This window comes from Amblyomma mixtum, chromosome 7, assembly GCF_055824585.1.
Source record: "Amblyomma mixtum isolate Tamu chromosome 7, ASM5582458v1, whole genome shotgun sequence".
In the NCBI taxonomy this organism is placed as follows: Eukaryota; Metazoa; Arthropoda; class Arachnida; order Ixodida; family Ixodidae; genus Amblyomma; species Amblyomma mixtum.
In genome coordinates this window covers 150,536,793-150,557,380 of record NC_143018.1, presented here as the reverse complement: position 1 = coordinate 150,557,380, position 20,588 = coordinate 150,536,793, and the positions used below count along the sequence as shown (strand labels likewise).

At 46.8% G+C, this 20,588-nt stretch overlaps 1 protein-coding gene and 1 pseudogene across 5 annotated transcripts in view; one reads left to right on the top strand and one right to left on the bottom strand.

Moving 5' to 3' along the window:
* The window catches only part of shf (WNT inhibitory factor 1), a 412,546-nt gene that overhangs the window by 204,218 nt on the left and 187,740 nt on the right, over nucleotides 1-20,588 (bottom strand). For all 5 annotated transcript variants that reach the window (XR_016284440.1, XM_089553559.1, XM_089553558.1 and 2 more), the window contains one exon: nucleotides 3,570-3,709. Coding sequence is in view for 4 of the 5 variants with exons in the window: in XM_089553559.1 (XP_089409685.1) it covers nucleotides 3,570-3,709 (140 nt within the window). In the remaining variant the exon portion in view is untranslated. The remainder of the gene's footprint in view (nucleotides 1-3,569; nucleotides 3,710-20,588) is intronic.
* Nucleotides 10,947-11,711, top strand: LOC149337849 (uncharacterized; annotated as a pseudogene).

Sequence of the window (20,588 nt, the reverse complement as noted above, 5' to 3'; positions counted from 1 at the left end):
CAACTTTTATCACGAACTTTATCACGAACTTTGACCGCGCGGGGCAGACCGACTGCATATTTCTGAATTTTCGGAAAGCGTTTGACACTGTGCCACACCCACTGCTTCTATAAACTAAAAATATTAAATCTGGACACAGCTGTAATATTATGGATTCAGAATTATTTGCTCGACCACCGCCACCGTGTAGTGCTGAATGTTAAATGCTCAGATTACGTTGCTGTGACATGAGGGGTACCACAGGGGTCGGTCCTGGGGCCACCCCTCTTCTTAATTTATATAAATGATATTTCACGCAGTATTTCCTACGTCTGATGACTGCGTTTTGTGTAGGAAAATTAACCATGCCAATAGTGTTGTTCAACTCCAAACTGACTTAACACTTATCCACGATTGGCGTCTGAAATGGAAAATGTCTTTGAATACGGAGAAATGCAATCATCTTTGTTTTTCAAGAAAAAAAATCAAATTCAAACGCTCAGTAACGCATAAGTAATGAATTGATCAGAGAGAAATGTACATACAGATACATAGGTTGGAATGCTCATGTGTATCATGTGGTTACCATCATGTGGATCATGTGCCGGTAGGGCGCTGAAATTCATACAGCGAAATTTATTAAGGTGTTCGCAGCCAAACCCCAAGAAAACTGCTTTTCAGTCTTGTGCTGTGTTCTTGTGTTCTGTTCTCTTGTGTATCATGGAATATGCGTGTATTGTACGGGACCGTGCACATCTGGTATAAATTGACACACTCGGCAAAATTCATAACAGAGCAGCAAGGTTCGTCTTGGGCAGGTACGGGTGAAGGAATAGTTGTACAGCAATGAAAAAAGAATTGCAATGGGAACCACTCGCTTCCCGCAGAAGAAAATTGAGGCTAAAGTTTCTGTTCTTAATCATTCACGAAAAAACGGGGATTGATTTTGAAAGTTACTTTAAACAGCCATTTTACGTTTCTAAACGAGATCACTATTCTCGTAAAATTAGAGTACCATACCAGGACGAACATGTTTGCAAATTCATTTTTTGTTAAAACAGTGCAACAGTGGAACCGGCCTTCGGAAATGTAAGTGTGCTCTGCAAGTGAAGATATATCTTTTGCCAATCTGCAACCCCCCCCCCCCCCCCCTGCTGTAACGCCTTCGGGCGATGCATGTGCTGTTCTGTCGGTGTTCGGTCACCGAGGTCCGTGTCGCTCTTGAATAAAGAAATAAAGAATAAAAAAATTTGAGTTTTTTTTTCTCAGGTTGAGGTAAACGGCCGGTTTTCACAGCTTTGCAATCTCGAGAATGTGGCGGCGCTTTCGAACAGTCGAGTTGTAGTCATGCTTTGGAGGATGCTCATGTATGAGTGGACTTCCTGCGGCTTCTGTTGATCCCGTATTCGGCAGTGGCGGGGGATTAGCAGAGCAGGGGATCAACAGTTGCCAGTGGCAGTGCGTCAGTTCTCCCGCATCATGAGCAGAACTACAGAATTCCTGTGGTAAAGGATTCAGCCCCGGCTTAGAACACAAGTTGTCAAGAAGAAACCGGCGTCAAGGAATCCAGTCCATCTCGCTGAAGGAGTCTCTCTACAGGAGTATTTCCTTCGCTTACTGGCAAGGTGTGAAGGTAAATGCGCAAAGCTTCCTCTGTAAAGAACTGCTGCATTCTTGAAAGAAAAGTACTTAGTCTTACTGGGCGCCTACAAAGAAGGAAGATTCTGTGTTCTACCCAGACATGCTTACGAGGGTAAAACATCTCAGGCAATCAACGATTCTGTTGACAAGCATCGTATAGCTTAAATTTCCGGAGCTAAAAATAAGAGAAGAAACTGCGTAAAATTTATAATTTGCAAAACTCGCCACTGCTATAAAAAGAGCAAAAAGCTTCCTCTATGTTTTTCACAGGCAATTCGCACGAGCCTGGCCATTGCCTGGGGTTACTGTTTCAGAAACTGGTACTTTGAAAAATTGTGTTTGAGGCTTTCTGAAGCGTCAGCTAAAGAAATTATTTCTGGATTCTTAGTAAAGCATGTTGGAGAAGTAGTTGAATTTTTAGAGCTCCAGCACAACAAGCCAATTTTATGATTTTAGCCGACGTAAAAGACTTATATTAATCAATTCCGCATGGCGACCTACTGAAATCCATCAACGATTTCACTGAGAAATTTGTTCCGGTGTTTTTCAAATGACTGTAGCATTCAAGAAGAATGTTTCCTGGAACTTTTAGCAGCCGATCTAAAATCAGCTTTTGCGAAATGGGAAGATAATATTTTTCTCCACAACCAAGGTATCTGTATTGGTTCGGTCATTTCCCCGTTATTAAGGGACCTATATTTAGCTAAACTTGACAGAGAAGCGAACATTCGTATTGAAGGCACAACAGTGACAGATTTTCGATTTGTGTATGACTTTCTTGTGCTTCTTGATTGCAATTAGGGTTCCTTTCAAGTTCAAGTCCCAAAAGCATTGGTCCTTTTCTCAGAATACTCATTAACTCTGACGCATAAACTGCCGACTAACGGGTTTTTCAGGTTATTGGAATTGCATCATCATTTCAAGATGGATTCTCTTTCCTGGTCTCAATGAGCCAAGGGGCATGTAAACCGATTCTCCAGTTTGAGTCAGCCCGCTCTAATTTGGAAAAATAAAAATGTAGCGCAAAGAATTTTTGGAATTGCGGTAATGAAATCTTGTGACCATGAAATTGAAACCAGCCTTTTAGCGCAAGCAATGAGACTCATAGAGGCTAGTTACCGTAAAAAGCTTTTGGCTCCTGTCGCAGAAGAAACAGAACAGCATGGTTCCTCACCCACCACTGATAGGATCATTAGAAAGAAGGCAGCCGCTCCTGTGGAGAGTCAGGGCCTCCAAAGCCACAAGGATGTGATACCAACTAGCCGCAGCAGCAGCTCTTCTGACTTTAATTTAGAGTACATCGGGCTTAGCGCTTCGTCCCGCGTCTGCGTGTGTGCGTTCCTGTGCCGAGTTAGGGCCTCACAGGCACAAGCATGCCATACCAACTAGCCCTGGTAGTAACTCTACTGACAAATTCCGAGCACATCTTGCTTAGCGCTTCGTCGTGTGTGTCCGTTCCTGTGCACAGTCCACGCTTCGCATAAACTGTAAGGATCATATACCGACTAGCCCTAGTAGGAGCTCTTCTAATAGATTTGATAGGCCTAGGAATCCTATATTTCAATTGAGCAACTGTTCCGATCAATTCAGGCTCGCCCTGCAGTCTGCCAGCCGATTCGATTTGCGAGCCAGAACAGTTCTTTGCCGCGAAGGTGCCAGTGGCGTCGCGCCGACTGAAGGCGCAAGACATCAAGTGAGCACCTCGACCTGTCGTCACCCCACAGGTGTTCCCAACGTTCATTCGACCGGGAATAGATGCGATGGCCTTCAGTGAGAAAGTGCAATCGCAGAGGCATTTTCTTCAACAACGAAGTTTCTGTGAAAGCTGCATAGCTTTGCGCCGCATACGCTCAGCCCTTAATTGAAGCCATAACTCAGCCACCTAAAGAATGTGCCTCTGATCCGCAGACCCCCTTGCGGCGGCCGTGGACGGGAGAGGCTCGTCTAACCTTGTTCTCACCGGCCTTCCAGGTGAAGTTCACCGAGTCCACCTCGGAAGGGATGACAGGCAGGTACTTCTCGAAGTTGGGGTCCAGGATGTAGGGCAGCACCACGCCGTCCAGGATGGCGAAGATCTCCATCGGGAAGCCTGCGCCGCCGCCATGGAGACTGTTAGTTGGTACATTCCAAGAGTTCCACGTGCTTTCAGGCATCATTCGTTATGTGATGGGACCAGGTGAGATTGCTGGTGATATGAATACCGAGATACCGGTAGGATTCGACTTGTGTAAGAGCGGTTTAGTGCACTGAATACGCGTAGTTGACTTTAGTGCGCTTGCGTGTTACCTGCATGAATTCGGACTTGGATATGTTGAGCGTCATTAGCCATGTGGAACACCAGTTTTCAACTCTGTTAAGGTCACTTTGAAGCCATACCTGACGATTGTTGTGATACTGCGGTAATCTGGGAAAAGACAAATTTTCCATGAAATGTGGGAAGGAAGATCGTATATGAAGATTAAAAACAGAGGTGGGCTAGGAACCGAGCCCTGCGGGACTCCAGAGAAAATATCTGTCGTGGGAGAATGGTCATTATCGATAATAGTGTCTTATGAGCGATCATTTAAGAAACAGCGAATCCATGCTAATGTCAGAGGATGGAGGTACAAGCGTGAAAGTTTGCTGAAGAGGTGTTGGTGGGGTACACGAGGTGTTGGTGGGGTACACTTTTGAGAAGTCCAGATATATGTCGTCTGTCTGAAATGAAGAATTTAAGTTGAGGCTGAGATCAGTAGTGAACTCGAATAGTTGGGTTTCTCATGAGTAATCAGATCAGAAGCCGTGCTGATCAGACAAACATCAGGAATTGGTATCAGCGTGAGATGCGGTTTGTGAATAAATAATATGCTGTAGTAGTTTGGATGGAATGCATGTTAATGACATCGGACGATAGTTACAGGGATCATGTCGGTCGCCTGCTTCAAAAAACGAAAATACTCGACTGTGCTAATAAAAGCTAACCTGTTAATGGAATGTCAATTTTCTGTGACCCCTCTTTGGACCAGAGTCTTTCCCCCTTTTTCAACCTCCTGCACTTTCTGAGCTATCCTCTCTATGGCAACCAAACAATGCGTACTCAGACGGATCATGACGGTTGCCCCTTTAAAAACTGGAACTACTCCTCTGGGCTTCCAGTCATCCGGAAATAGGCTAGTTGTATGTTACTGCTCGTCGAGTATTTGCGAAATTTGTCTGGAGACTTCCTTGGTGCATTTCAGTATCTTAACTCGTAACTGGTATATTATCTGGTCCTGGGGCACCTGACGCTTTAAGCTTATCGATAAGGCTTGCGATTCCGTAGGTAGCTACAGTAACGGGCGGCATTTGCGAAAATGAAAACTTGGATACGGGAAGGGTGTTTGAAGTAGATTCGTTGGTGAAAACTGAGATTCGTGGTGAAAACTGATTGCGACACTACGTTCGCCTGATGGAAGCTCAGAACCGTCAGGGTTCACCAAAAAAATATGGCGCGTAGGCTTACTGCCTGCCTTTAGAAGTTTCCAGAATTTCTTAGGATTGGACCGAATGTTGTCCAGCAGGTCCTGGTGGTAAAACCCTATTTTGAGCGTCGAAAAAGTCTCGTGTATTCGCGAAGACATGAGAAATACTTTTCCCACCGTAATGCACTAGCCGAACGTTTTGCTAGATGGGAGAGCAGTTTCTTTCGCGTTAAAAGTTTCTGAGGGCGTTGGTAAAAGAACGGTTTTTTGGCAACACCTCGAATGCGCATAAGGGGCACATACAGTGTGATGAGTTATATCAAGTTCTGTTTGAAAAGCAGCCGCTTTTCATGAACGGGTCTTGCAGAGGAGGACATGCTAAAGTGGTGGAAAAACTTCTCTAACTAAGTGGTAGTACTTGGAATGTCGACCTTTTATTATAGTCGCGAATGTACTGCATTCATAGTTGACGAGTAGCGATGTGCATGGATAAGTCGAACAACAAAGTAAGACGATCGCTGAAGCCGGAGATGTATGATAATGACTGGATACATTCCGGGCCTGAAATAAGAACAAGACCAAGAGTATTGACCAGGCGAATTTGTGTGTAAACTCTTTGCGTAAAGTTAAAAGTAAGGGCTAACTTTAGAAATTCCCTCGATTGGCCAGTGCACGCTGAACCAATTAATATAAGAAAAGATGAAATCGCCGCATAATAAGTACGTTGCACGGGGAAAACGGGTTTCTAGGTCCAGTAGTATTGAGTACAGTTCATTAACAAATGAAGTGTCGTAGTCTGAAGCACGACAGCATGCAAGTAATATAACAGCACAAGAAGGAAGCGGTAACTTGACAGCATCAATTCCATGATTTCAAATGGGCGAAATGCTTATTTGCGGTGTCGTGCCCCTCAGACACAGTCAAGCGTTGCCAAGCGTTTTTGTGTCGATGCTTACTTTCCCTCGCCGTACATGCTCACTTTGTCTCCCTGCATCTTGTCCTGTCAGGCGACATCGAGTTAAATCCTGGTCCTTCTCCGTCTCTTGATTCTATTGCTGAAAGTTTGTCACGCTTAGAACTTGCACAGAATTCCGTTCTGTCTGAACTTGCAGTGATTCGTGCTTCCCAGTCGAATTTCCAAAGCTTGGTCAGTAGCCTCTCATCGCGCGTCGATGCTCTCGAAAAAATAGTCGCAACAAGTCAGTGCAACGATGTCAGTGCAACGCCTAATTCAAACCCGGCTATTCACAGCCTTTCATCTGAAATTCGAATCCTCAAAGAAAAATGTGACGACTCGGAAAACCGACTTCGCCGAAATAATCTGCCGTTCTTCGGACTGCCCGATACGGCGGATGAAACATGGGAGCAATCTGAAACGGTCGTGATTTCTTTCTGCACAGATAAGTTAAGCACATCAATCGATTCCGCCAACATTGAAAGAGCGCATCGCTTAGGCCGCTTCGAGCAAGGGAAACAACGGCCAACAATGGTCAAATTCTCGCATTTTAAAGATAAATGCAAAATCCTTTCTGCTGGCCCTAAGCTCAAAGAAACTGACTTTTCAATCCGTGAAGATATTTCAGTGCGCGTGCGTACAGCTCAAAAGAAACTTCGTGCGTTCGGCAAGGAAAGTGGTTTAAATTGCAAAGTAAGATATGACAGGTTAACCATGGGCGATAAGCAGTTTGTCTACGATGCGGATACAGATTCCGTGGTAGAGCATCTGTCATAGCGGTCACTGTCTGTTTCAAGGTTCCCCTCCCACCATCAGCCACTTTTGCCTCCGTCACGTTCACATGTTTGTGAAACTATGGCTTTTGTTTTAACAAACATTCGTAGCTATCTTCCGAAGAGAGAGTCAGTGGAAGCCTTTCTTGACGATCACGGCACCGATATTGCCATATTTACAGAATCGTGGCTCTCCGATAATATCTCAGACGAGGAACTGCTTGACAACAATAAACCGTTTTTCATCTACAGACGTGATAGGGTCTCGCGCAGGGGTGGGGGTGTTTTACTCTTTATTACAACCAGTCTTAATTCTTCTCTTCTCATGACTCATTACTGCCAGGAAATTCTTTGTGTCAGAATTACCCTTTCCACAAGCACATGCATAGTTATTGCATGTTATCGCCCTCCTGACAGTGACAGTTCCTTTATTACCGATATTTACTCGGTTCTGCTCGATCTTAATACTCGTTTTCCTAGAGCCTATTACATCCTCTGCGGTGACTTTAATTTCCCCGACATTGATTGGGGAAACTTGAGCACATCTTCTCGTCAAGCGAAAGATTTCCTTGACGTTGTCATGACATTTAACCTCACCCAAGCAGTAAACTTCCCTACACGTGGCAGTAACACCCTTGACTTAGTCTTTGCGTCTAGCCCCGAATTCATCCAATCCATATCGAGCACTGACGGTTTCAGTGACCACAACACAGTTATTTTCAACCTATCACTCCCGTTTCCCCAACGGCAGCGCTCTGTTAAGTTCATTCGCGATTATAAAAGGGGAGACTTCGCCCGTATCAACTCGGAGCTTGAGAACTTTTTTCTTCATTTCAAGCAGTCTGCATCTGATAGGTCTGTCGAAGAAAACTGGCTAACTTTCAAAAACAAACTTTCAAATATGGTCGAAACCTAGGTTCCGCTGATATGCATTCGCGGCGACTCCAACAAGCCCTGGTACTCTAACTCCTTAAGGAGGCTTTCTCAAAAGAAAAAGCGTCTTTTTCGTGAAGCTAAAAGTACTGCACTGGCTTATAAATGGACAAAATATTTCTCGTGCCTGCAGGATTACACGCGTCTCCTAAGGTGTACAAAAAGAAAGTTTTTTCCACAATGATCTGTATGGCATTCTACTAACAAACCCAAAGAAATTCAGGCGGATGTTATCACCCAGATCAGGCAACACTCATTGCATTACCCTTTTGTATCCAGATGGTTCACAGGTGCCTCCAGAACTTCGATCTGACGTCATGAACTCTTATTTTACATCAGTCTTCACACATGAACCTGCCTTGAATACATCACACCAAGATTTTTTAAACTTTTCTGCGATGGCACCTATCAACATCACTACTGCTGGAATTTGTGCTCTGATAGACAAACTAAACTTATCCAGTGCTGCCGGGCCTGACAACCTCACTGCCAAGATATTAAAAGCTACAAAAAATGTATCTTCTCATTTTCTAAAAATAATCTTTGATCAATCTCTTGCGAACAGTTCCATACCTAGTGACTAGGAAATTAACAAAGTCATTCCTGTGTTCAATGCTGGCAGCCGGAGCGACCCGTCGAATTATCGTCCTATTTCATTAACTTGCATACCATGTAAATTTCTTTAGCATATTATATACTCGCATATTGCATCCCACCTTAATTCCAACTCCTTCTTCAAAAATCAGCATGGCTTTCGTCGCGGCTATTCATGTGAATCAGTTATTTGAGTTTACCATGGACCTTCACTTAAACCTTGATTCTTTGTTCCAAACCGATGTCATCTATCTTGATTTTTCCAAAGCATTCGACCGTGTCCCACATCAGCGTCTTATGGTCAAACTTTCAGGTCTTCACCTTCACCCACTTGTTTTAGACTGGATTCACAATTTTCTCACAGCTCGCTCTCAGTTCACCGTAATAGGCGGACTTCCTTCAAATTCTACTTCCATCTCCTCCGGAGTACCACAGGGGTCTGTGTTGGGTCCGCTTCTCTTCTTAATATTTATTAACGACCTCCCACACAACATCTCATCCACCATCCGTCTTTTCGCAGATGACTGCCTTATCTACCGCCGTATAAATACTAAAGACGATCAAGCTGCCCTCCAAAACGATCTGAAGCTCATCGAAAATTGGTGCTCTTTGTGGATGATGGAACTGAACATTAGGAAGTGCAGTTTTATGCAAATTTCTCGGAAACGCTCCAATTTAACTTATCCTTACTCTTTATTTTCTGAGGATCTATTGCAAGTTGAATCTTATCGTTACCTTGGCATCACAATCAATAGCAAATTAACTTGGGTTGATCATATTACAAAAATCACGGCCGATGCTTCACGTACGCTTGGTTTTATTAGAAGATCACTTCCCTCTTCCCCCGCTAACATACGTAAACTGGCTTATGAAACTTCTGTCCGCAGTAGGCTGCAGTATGCATCCGCGATCTGGAGTCCTCATCAGTCCTACCTAATTAACATGCTTGAAGCCGTCCAGAACCGTGCAGCCCGCTTCATATCATCAACACACGACTTTCATTCCAGCGTAAGTTCCATTAAATCATCACTTGACCTCACTTCCTTAGCTCTCAGACGAAAAGTTGCGCGCCTTTGCTTGTTCCATAAGCTATACTTCAATTTCCCATGTCTCACATCGCGCCGCCTTTTTAATTCAAATAGTGTCCAACGACTTCATGGCTCCACCAATGCTTTCAACAAGTCCTTCTTTCCGACCGCAATTGAAGAATGGAACCTTCTGCCCGATTCACTAGCAAATGTGCACGATGCGACAAGGTTTAAGGCGATGTTGTTAGATCACCTGGGTTAACATGTCTTTTTTTTTCTATTTGTGTTTATATGTAATTCTTTTTCCTGTATTGAGTTTTGCTGCCCTAACCTCTCGTCGACGTGTGTGGTGCTTGTGGCCTAAAGGCATTTTTTACCTGCACCGTTCTAACTATTCGGGTTCCTTGCTTCTCTTTATGTTCCTATATTGCATTGTTATATTTTTGTGACCTTTGTTTTTCCACATCAACCTTGTATACGCTCCCCCCTTATGTAATACCCCGACAGGGGCCTTTAAGGGACAATAAATGATGATGATGATAAAGAAGACAGCAGGCTTGATTTCACAGAAACTAGTGCACCGCCCCCACCCCTCCCTGTCGCCTCTGTGACTGATCCTGCAGCAGCTCGTCATGGCCGAGGTTAGCCACGACTCAGTAAATGTAGCTATATCGCTATCGTTTAAGAAGGCTTCATCTTTCTTGGGCTGCGGATGCTGGCTAGCAGAACGGCTAACGTCTCATAAGTCGAGGCAGCGTACTTGACTCCTGGTGACTGACGTGGTAGGCGTGGCGGTGGCCAATGAGCAGACGGCAACCGCTACAATTCCGCTTTTTGGACACAATCTGTTTCAGTGTTATGAATGAATTCTTGGTCGTTTCGTTCATGTAGAGCCTATAGAACCGAATCTTAAATGTAGTGCTTCTTTCTTCGCTGGTTTGGTCTATTGAGGTTTAACGCCCCAAGGCAACCCAGGCTATGGGGACGCCGTAGTGAAGGGCTCCAGAAATTTCGACCATCTGGGGTTTTTTAACGTGCACTGACGTCGCACAGTACACGGGCCTCTAGAATTTCGCCTTCATCGAAATTCATCCGCCGCGGCCGGGATCGAACCCGCGTCTTTCGGGTCAGCAGCTGAGCGCCGTTACCACTGAGCCACTGGAGCGGGGCGCTTCTGTCTTGGGTATAACAATAAAGCTTGCTTAGGGCCATTCTTGAACGTTTTGAACAAACAATCCTCACGCATTTCATTAGAGGTATTTTTCAACCTCGGTCCCATCGATATATTTCTTGATTTCTCTTTAAAATGTGACAGTTTGAAAATTATGCCGCGATTTTTCTCTTGCTAGTAAGGCCCCATCCTGTGTGCCCGTTCAACGTCATCAGGGTTTAAGGTAGGGCCAAGTTTCTCCGAGCAAAAAAAAATAATCAGAGAGACGGACTGAGCCCACGTTTAGCCACTATCATCCCTAATTTAAAAAAAAAGCAAATTGGAGCGGCTGTTATATCGTAGCGCGGCGCCTGCTCGTGGCTTGTCGCGTTCGCCATGCCTTGCTGCACATGCGCCGGCGTCTCACCAAACGTATTTTAACCACTTGCGGACGCCATGCATGGTAGTTGTTGGTTCGAGGCTGATACTGAGCACTTCGTTGTTCCCTGGCCGGCGTCTGGTTACAACAAGTGGCGACGAGGATGGGATGGATGAGGACAACCAAGAAACCAGAGTGACCGCAAGCGTCGGGAAGCTACCGGAGTTCCAGCCGGAAAGCGGCAACTTCGAAGTGTACCGGGAACGCTTCGAATTATTCGCTTCTGCCAACGGCATCAAGAATGGCAAGAAACTGCAAGTTTTCTCAACAGCTATTGGCGACAAAGATATGTCACGCTCCGGAGATTGCTGTTGCCGGCGGCGCCTGCTAAGTCTTCATTCAAGGAAGTGATAAGTGCTGTGAAGAAGCATTACGCTCCCAAACGCTCACCTGTCACCAAACGCTATCGGTTCAACCAGCGCAAGCAAGAAACCCACGAGACCATCGCGGACTTCATTGTCGAATTGAAGAGACTAGCTTCAGCCTGCGAATTCGGCACGTTCCTGAACGAAGCTCTGCGGGATCGGCTCGCCGCAGGATTGTGTTCCGACGTCATACGGTGCCGACTGCTGGCTCTTCCTGTCGACGAGATAACACGGGACCGAGCGTGGACTGTGGCCATAGCCATGGAAGCTGCAAGCCAGGACACCAAAGACATGCTGAAATCTCCGAGCAACGGAACAGCTTTGTCGGACAGCACCGAAGTCTACAGGATGCGAGAGGCAGGGAAGCAGCGTAGTGCTGGTAACAGAGAAACACCTGTCAACACGCACCCGTGAGTTGCCCTTCTGTAAACAGCCGTTGCTACAAGTTTAAAAAGAACAGACACGTTGCAAAAACATGCAGAACTAAAGTAGTGCACTCTGTAGAGCCGGATGATAGCAGTACTGAGGTACTGACTTTGTGTCACACTACCCAAAAAGCTGGTGCACCTGCTATTGTCATTGTGGTTACGATAAACTGCAAGGATATTCCTTTGGAAACTGATACAGGAGCAGCTGTCTCAATCATGTCGGAAGTCGAGTGGGCGAAACACTTTCCTAATGCCGATTGAAGACAGGTCAATGTGAAATTCGTGACATACAACAGCACGGCTTTGCCTATTGATGAAGTTATAGACGTCAAAGTTCAGTATAAAGATCAGTGTTTCGAGCTGCCTCTAGTAGTGGGCAAATACGGGCTGGTTGGTACATATTTGAAGAGCTGGAAAAAAACAGCGCAACGGAAGACGAGACAAGAGAAGGAATGTGTTTGTCCTTCTCTTGTCTCGTCTTCCGTTGCGCCGTTTTATCCAATTATGCCTCTAGTCATCGCGAAGGAGCGCAGGGCGCGAGACGTTGTTCGGCGGCCGAGACTGGCATTCCCAGATTAAGATCAATTGGCACGAGATCATGCCTGTGCAGGCAGTGGAAACTGACACGCCCCTCACAAAATTTATAGTCATGTGTTCAACTCAGGTTTTGGGCTATTAAAGGGTTCAAGGAAAATGCGCGCCCAGTGTTCATTAAAGCAAGGCCAGTTCCTCACGCTTTACGTGAGCAAGTCGAACAGGAATTGGCACATCTAGAGAAAGCTGGCGTTGCGTATCGGGTTGGGCACAGAACATGGGCAACGCCCCTGGTCATAGTCCCTAAAAAGAACCGCAAGGAGCTTCGCCTTTGCGGCGATTGCCGGCTCACCGTAAACCCGGCTCACCGTAAACCCAGTAATTAAGGTAGACCACTGTCCCTTGCAGATGACTGAGGATATTTTTGCCACTTTACAAGGCGGAACAGTGTTTTCTGTTCTTGACCTGTCTAAGGCGTATCTCCAGCTCGATCTAGACGAGCAAGCTCAAGAACTGCTAACTATAAACACGCACTTGGGCCTTTTTAGGTTTCGTCGCTTGCCGTATGGCGTAACTTTTGCACCCGCAGTGTTCCAAGCAGTCATGGACCAAATACTCCACGGTATGCCGGGTACGGCCTGATACTTGGATGACATACTCCTCACAGGCGATAACTGCAAGCAGTGCTACGGAAGAGTAGAGCAGGCTCTCCGACCCCTGAGCGAAAACGGTGTGCGAGTGAATAAAAAAGTGTGCGTTGTTTCAGCAGCGAATAACGTCCTTGGGAGATACCATTGATAAGGTTGGGTTGCATCTCACGCCTGAAAAGGTGGTGGCCGTTAAAAATGCGCCTAAGCCGATCAACGTCACCCAGCGGAAGGCCTTTTTGAGCATGGTCAATTTGTCCGCCAAATACTTGCCAAACTTGGCAACGGTCCTTGAACCCCTACACAACTTTCTCCGTAAGGAAAGCGAATGGCACTGGTCGCGTCAGTGTGACGAGGTTTTCACATTGTGTAAAGAAATGTTGTTTCATAAAAGTGCCTTGCAGCTTTACGCTGTGAAAAAAGAAATTCAGATTACATGTGTCCCTTATGAGTACGGGCTGGGCGCAGTACTGTCGCGCGTCCAAAATGGTAGTGAAAAACCACTAGCTTTTGTCTCGCGGTCATTGTATGCATCATTGCGGAACTGCAGCCAAATAGAAAAAGAAGCCCTAAGCATTGTGTTTCCAGTGAAAAAATTTCACAAGTACCTTTACGGCCGCGAGTGTTTAACGTCTTGACTGACCATCAGGTGCTCACTACTTTTTTTTTTATCCGAAAGGACAGGGCAGTGCTGTAGCTACTGCAAGAGTCCATCGTTGGCTCGGATTTTTGGCCAACTATCGCTACCAGATAAAACATAAGCCGGGATCTGCTATCAGTCATGCGGACGCATTGCCTCGCTTGCCACTACCAGACACGAGTGACCGGTGTGATGAAATCTTTTATTTTTCGTCTTTGAATGAGTTACCATTGACGGCTAAGGATGTGGAACGAGAAACAGGGCGAGATAAACTACTTAGCACTGTTCGGGAAACGATATGGCATAGCTGGCCAAAAAACTGTGTCTGATAGCTGAAACCATTGTGGGCGCGCCGACTGGAGCTGAGTATAGACGACGGATGCCTTGTGCGGACAAACGGAGTGGTCATTCCCGAGTCGTTGCACAATCTTGTGCTGGGTTTGTTGCATGAGCAACATCTGGGCATTTCTAGAATGAAAGCAGTAGCGAGATCCACGGTATGGTGGCCTGGCATTGATGACGCTCTCGAGAGAATTGTGCGGAATTGTCAGATATGCCAGTCAGTTCTCTCCTCCGCACAGCCCGTACCTTTAACACCCTGGCAACTGTGTGAAAACCCATGGGAACGAGTACATTTGGACTTCGCAGAAGAAAAAGGGAAATTGTTCCTTGTCGCGATTGATGCTTATTCCAAATGGTTGGAGGTCAAGGTAATGACAGTGACAACTGCCGCTAAACCGGTAGACTGTGTTCGTTCGTGGTTTCCGTCACATGGACTGCCTGTGGAAGTAGTAACCGATAACGACCCGCAGTTTCGAGCAGCTGAATTCCAAGATTTTCTTAAATCAAATGGAGTTAAGCACACGCTCACACCATCCTACCATCCTCAGTCGAATGGAGCGGCAGAGCGTGCGGTGCAAATAGTCAAGAAAGCATTGCTTAAGCAGCTGCTGGAAGACTAAGAAAGAGGCGCTTCTAGGTCGCTGCAGCACAGAACTGATAACTTCGTCTTCTCTTACCGAACTACACCTCATACTTTCACGGGAAGAACACCCGCTGAATTATTTCTGCAAAGGAAACTGCGGACTCGCCTATCGTTACTGATGCCAAGCACGGCGGAGGCACTGAGTGCGAAGGCTGATAGAATTAGAACATGTGCTGATAAACGCAGGGGTGCGCAGCGAGTGTTTGCTGTTGGTGATTGCGTGTGGGTTCGCTCTGTGCGTGATGACGTGGCCTGGAAAAATTACCCGACTGAAGTCACCGTCAACGTACTTGGTGTGTGAGTGCGGTTTGTGCACGCGGACCACCTGCGACGATCAGGCATCGCATCAATCAATCAATCAACCAGTCAATCAGTCAATCAGTCACTCAATCAATCAATCAATCAATCAATCAATCAATCAATCAATCAATTTTATTTCCTTAAAGACCCCTTGTCAGGGGCAACTTGAAGCACCTTCTTAGTAGGAAAAAACGGCTTTATCGTTCCGCTAAACTAAGCCAAAAACAAGAAGCATGGGAAAGATACCACGCCTGCGCGAGTAAATATTTAAATGAATTGCGTGCTGCGAAAAATAAATTTTTCTCTGTTGACCTGCTATCCATTCTCAGAACAAATCCCAACAAATTCTGGCGTATCCTCTCCCCTAAACATAAATCTAATCGGTTCGATCTTGTAGGACCTGATGGCGAACCGGCTGATACTAATCAATGCGCAAAACTTTTAAATGACTACTTCTCATGTGTGTTTTCGCCTGTCAGCAATTCTACACCCACAGTTTTGCAAACCAATAGTCAAAAAGAAATGCCGGAAATTCAAATTAGCCCCGAAGGAATCTCCAAATTAATCAGTTCACTCAAGCACTCATCATCTGCAGGATGTGACCAAATAAACAGTAAACTACTTAAAAACACTCTATCATTATCAAGCCAGATACTACATCTAATATTTACCCAATCTTTAGACACCGGAATCATTCCTGACGATTGGAAGATAGCCCAAATTGTTCCCATTTTCAAAACAGGTGATCGCGCATGCCCAGCTAACTATCGTCCAATATCCCTTACTAGCATATCTTCTAAACTTCTAGAGCACATTATATCATCAAGCTTAATGTCTCACCTTGATTCAATTAATTTCTTTTATCCTCATCAACATGGCTTCAGGAAATCATTTTCATGCGAAACCCAGCTGGCAGAGTTCACCCAAGACATCCTTAAGGCCATAGACGATAACCTCCAAATAGATGCAATCTTCTTAGACTTCTCGAAGGCATTTGATCGCGTACCTCACAACCATCTGCTTGCGAAACTTTCGTTCCTGGGAATTCCTGCTAATCTGATATGCTGGCTCGAACATTTTCTAAAAGGACGCTCGCAGTTCACATCCGCCAATAACATCCAGTCACCCTTAACAGACGTAACATCTGGTGTCCCTCAAGGGGCCGGGTTATCACCATTACTCTTCTTAATATACATCAACGACCTGCCCTCTAATATTCAATGCAAATTGCGACTCTTTGCGGACGATTGTGTCATCTATAATGTAATAAGTAGCCCAACCGATAACCTCACTTTGCAACAGGACCTTGACGTTATTGCATCATGGTGTGAAAAGTGGCAGATGCCTTTAAATCTTACTAAGTGCAAATCGTTGTCCTTCACTCACAAACACACCTTGACGAATCACACTTACAGCATTTCATCAGTCCTTATAACCGTTGTAAAATCTTACAAATATCTAGGTGTACATCTCACATCAACACTTTCTTGGGGCCGCCGCGGTGGCTCAGTGGCTATGGTGCTCGGCTGCTGTCCCAAAAGACGCGGGTTCGATCCCGGCCGCGGCGGCTGGAATTTCTTTGGAGGAGAAATTCTAGAGGCCCGTGTACTGTGCGATGTCAGTGCACGTTAAAGAACCCCAGGTGGTCGAAATTTCCGGAGCCCTCCACTACGGCGTCTCTCATAGCCTCAGTCGCTTTGGGACGTCAAACCCCATAAACCAAACCAAACTTTCTTGGGTCACCCACATTAGAACCATTTGCTCCGACACTTCACGCACACTTGGCTACCTGAGAAGAAATCTGAAATCTGCATCCCCTAACATAAAACAACTCGCGTATGAAACATTTGTGCGGCCAAAATTAGAGTATGCATCATCCATCTGGCACCCATGGCAATCGTATCTCACCATCGAATTGGAATCAATCCAAAATCGTGCAGCTCGGTTCATCACTTCATGTTACTCAAGAGAAGCCAGTGTCACCGCCCTCAAGCAGTCCCTCCGTCTCTCAACACTGGAATCACGCTGCGTCGTTTCCCGCCTATGCTTACTTCATACATTTTATCATAACACAAGATCACGGCACGCTCTATTAACCGGCCCACTACGAACGTCCTCCCGGCTTAGTCACGGTAACCCGATAGCACGCATCAGTGGCCACACGTCAGCTTACAACAACTCATTTTTCCCCAACGCAATAGCACTATGGAATTCACTGCCTAACGACATCGCTGCATGCACTGATCACAAAACATTCCGCGAGAAAATAAAAATTCACCTCACATAAATCTTGATCACTTCTGCGCTCTTTGTAGCGAGTATTGCTTCACATACCTTTATTAAATGGTGTATCACCTGCTGGGAAACCCTGATATGACTGCAACCCCTTTTATGTTTGTTTGTATGTTTGTTCTTTTTATTGTTATGCATGTTCCCATCATCGCCGTTGGAAACCAATATGCCCCCCCTTATGTAATGCCTTCGGGCCTTTAAGGGATCAATAAATGAAATGAAATGAAATTACATAAGGGGTGGGTACAACGTTTGGCGAGACAAAGTAATCATGCGTTATGATGATGACAAAAAAAAAAATTGGCAGTGGCTTAGCTCTGGTTAAGCCTGGATATACAAGCGAAAAGCTGCAGTTATGCTTTGTTTGACGTCATGGCTGTCGCAGTTCGCGCACAATGCACTGGGAGCACCACGGTAGCGGTGTAGATTTTGAGCCAACTCCCTCGCTACCACTTCTGGGTCTTTTCTTCCTTCCATGGCGAATGTCTGCGCCTCTTCTACGGCCGCCGCCGCCGCTCACGCATGCGTTCTCGCAACGCCTTGCGAAAGAACCTTCTCTCGGGACGGAGACCGCCGTCCCAACCGTTCCAACCGGCTAACCGATGGCGAGGAGAAGTAACGACGGAGCGCGCGCCGGGGCGCGCGTCCTCTTTCTTGTCCGCCGCCGCCGCACAGGCGTTATCGCAACGCCTTGCGATAACGCGATAAGAACGCGATAAGAACCGCTACCAGCGGCGAAGGGTTAACCGGTGGCGAGGAGGAGAAAGGAGGGGATGGCGAGGAGGTGGAAGGGCGCGCCACGGCGGCGCCCAGGGGTGGCCCACGCGAAGCGCGGTGTTGACGAGCCTAGTGAAGCTTTTCGCTTCAAAACTGTTAGCTCTGCTTGCGAAGTTCGCGGGACAGGTTATTGTTGCAATGTCAGCGGGAGGGCCATTCCAGTCCGCGGCGATGCGTGAAAAAAATGAAGCTGCGAAGGTGACTGTGCGTGCACGTGGACGGCTGATCTGGAGTTGGAGAGTGCGGTGAGATATGCGTGCCGGAGGGACCATGTAGGGTGCAGTTCGTAGATGGCTGTAAAATAACGTGAAATAACGAAAGACTGGCTGTGCGGCGGCGCAGCTCGAGTGGCTGTATGCCTGAAAGCGATTTTAGATACGTGACACTCGTGCTGTAATGGTATGAAGAATGAATAAATCCGACGGCGCGGTTTTGCAAAATTTCTGATGCGTTGGTCAGATAAGCTTGATGCGGATGCCAAATGGGTGATGCCTATTCTAATTTCGATTTCACAAGTGCTTCGTAAGCTAATAACTTAACATGCGTGGGCGCATCGCGGAGATGACGTTTTAGAAAACCAACGGATTTGTTAGCTGACGAAATGATGTCAGTTATATGCGTGCACGATCGAACGTTAACCCAGACGTGGAACTTCCGCATGCATCGGACGTGGTCTCTCATTCACGCGGCACAGAACAATCGGCTGAGCCATCTCAGTCTACCCGACCAGCACATCGAGCAAGCGGCGAGCAACTGGTGCCACTACGAAATTGCACCAGGGAGCGGCGTCCACCTGATCGTTTAACTTATGCTTGTTTTTAGAACTGTAAAGGGGAGGAAGTGTATCGTAGCGCGGCGTCTGCTCGTGGCTTGTCGCGTTCGCCATGCCTTGCTGCGCATGCGCCGACGTCTCACCAAACGTATTTAACCCCGTGCGGACGCCTTGCACGGCAGTAAAAAGAGTATCTGACCTCGCTTCGGCGAGCGCGGCTCCGGCCGCTTATCTGATGTCTTCAGTAGCGTCCGCTCCGGCGGACGCAGTTGTTGCTGCGACGCACTTTTTTTCTTGCCTTTTTCTCTTTCCTCTGATCTCTTACCTCTCCTCTATCTGCACGTTGGCAGCGGTGGTGGCTTGGCTAGAGCCAGTAGCAGGCCCGTGCAATTTCCTTTTCATCCTTCTCTCAGTCACAACAACAACAACAACATGCACGGCAGTCGTTGGTTCGAGGCTGATACTGAGCACCTCGTAATAAAGCGTCCCGTTGTTTGCCCGGCGTCTGGTTACCCGGCGTCTGGTTACTCGGCGTCTGGTTACTCGGCGTCTGGTTACTCGGCGTCTGGTTACAACAGCGACCAAGGCCATTCTCTGCGTGATCGATCTTGTTAGTGAAAACGTTAATTTCCTAGGAAAATTTTTCTACGTACGTTCCAGAAGAATTTGGGTCATTCAGTTGATTAATCTGGACGATTTTTTTATAGTGCGTGAACGCGAGAAGACAAGCGGCAGACCGCACGCTCAATATCGTTTTATGCAGCGCGAATTTTTAAAAGTTCGGCGAGGACTATCGTCTGTGAAGGTATAGGTTGCGCAATCAAAGGACGAACCACGAAGAAAGACACAGAGACAAACACAAGCGCTGTCTGGGTTGAGAGGACATAGTAGTAGCGCATAGTAGCGCTACTACTATGTCCTCTCAATCCAAACACAAACTAGCCCACCTTTCTGCCTTATATGGTCTGGGACTCTTCTAAACGAGACAGAGTCTGCGAAATCGATTGAAGTGATGCAGGTGGGCCCCCGTTCGGAGGGCCAGGATTTAGTTGCACGTCTCTCGACAGGACGACAAAGAGGCACACCGGATGGGCGTTGAGACAAAAGTGGCCCGAAAAGCACATCCTTCTGCGGTAGCAGTCAGGCAGGTCAGCGGGCCACGACACTGCGACCGCGAAAGGGCTGCTAGTACGGACAGAACTGACACGAGTCAGGTAACTGAGCTGCGCAAAGAGCGGCGGTTTCATGACCCCCTTCGTCGCAGTGGCGTGCCCCGAATGGCCCCGAAACGGCGGTTGCATTTGCAGTCGAGGCGTGGCTCCGCAGGTGACGATGCTGTATGGTTGCCAGGCTGGGAATTCCACTGTAGCTGGATTTGGCGGATACGACGTGTCTTCCGCTGGAGTGGCGGTAATCACGGGAAGCTGTAGAATAGCCTCACTGAGAGGACGGGCGGGGTAGATGCTGCCAAGGCAGGAACTCGCACAGCGCCCCCACACTGTCGCTGTCCATTCTGCCTTCCTGCTTCGTTTCCTGGTGGTGCCGGGCGTTTCTTTTGGGTGAGGCCGTTCGTGCAGTTTTTGCCAGGTATCAGGGTAGCTCTGCTGACTTGGGCTCTTTGTAGGCATGACTTTCACCTCCCCGCCACGGGGCTCAGCAGCTTGGTTGCCTCTGGTTTCATTTGGAAAGAATGATGTCGATGCAATTCCGGTGGCGCTTGTTCCGATAGGTGATGGAATGCTGAAAGTGAAGAATCCTAAAATGATCTAGCAACAACTCAAGAGTCTAAGAAATCGCTATCTAGGCATCTCTGAAGTGCGACCTTTCGGGACCCGTGGTATTGTTTGCAAATCAGCAAACATTGATTGTGTGTCGGATCTGCGCCATTCACATTCACTTCTAATCCGGTTAAAGTC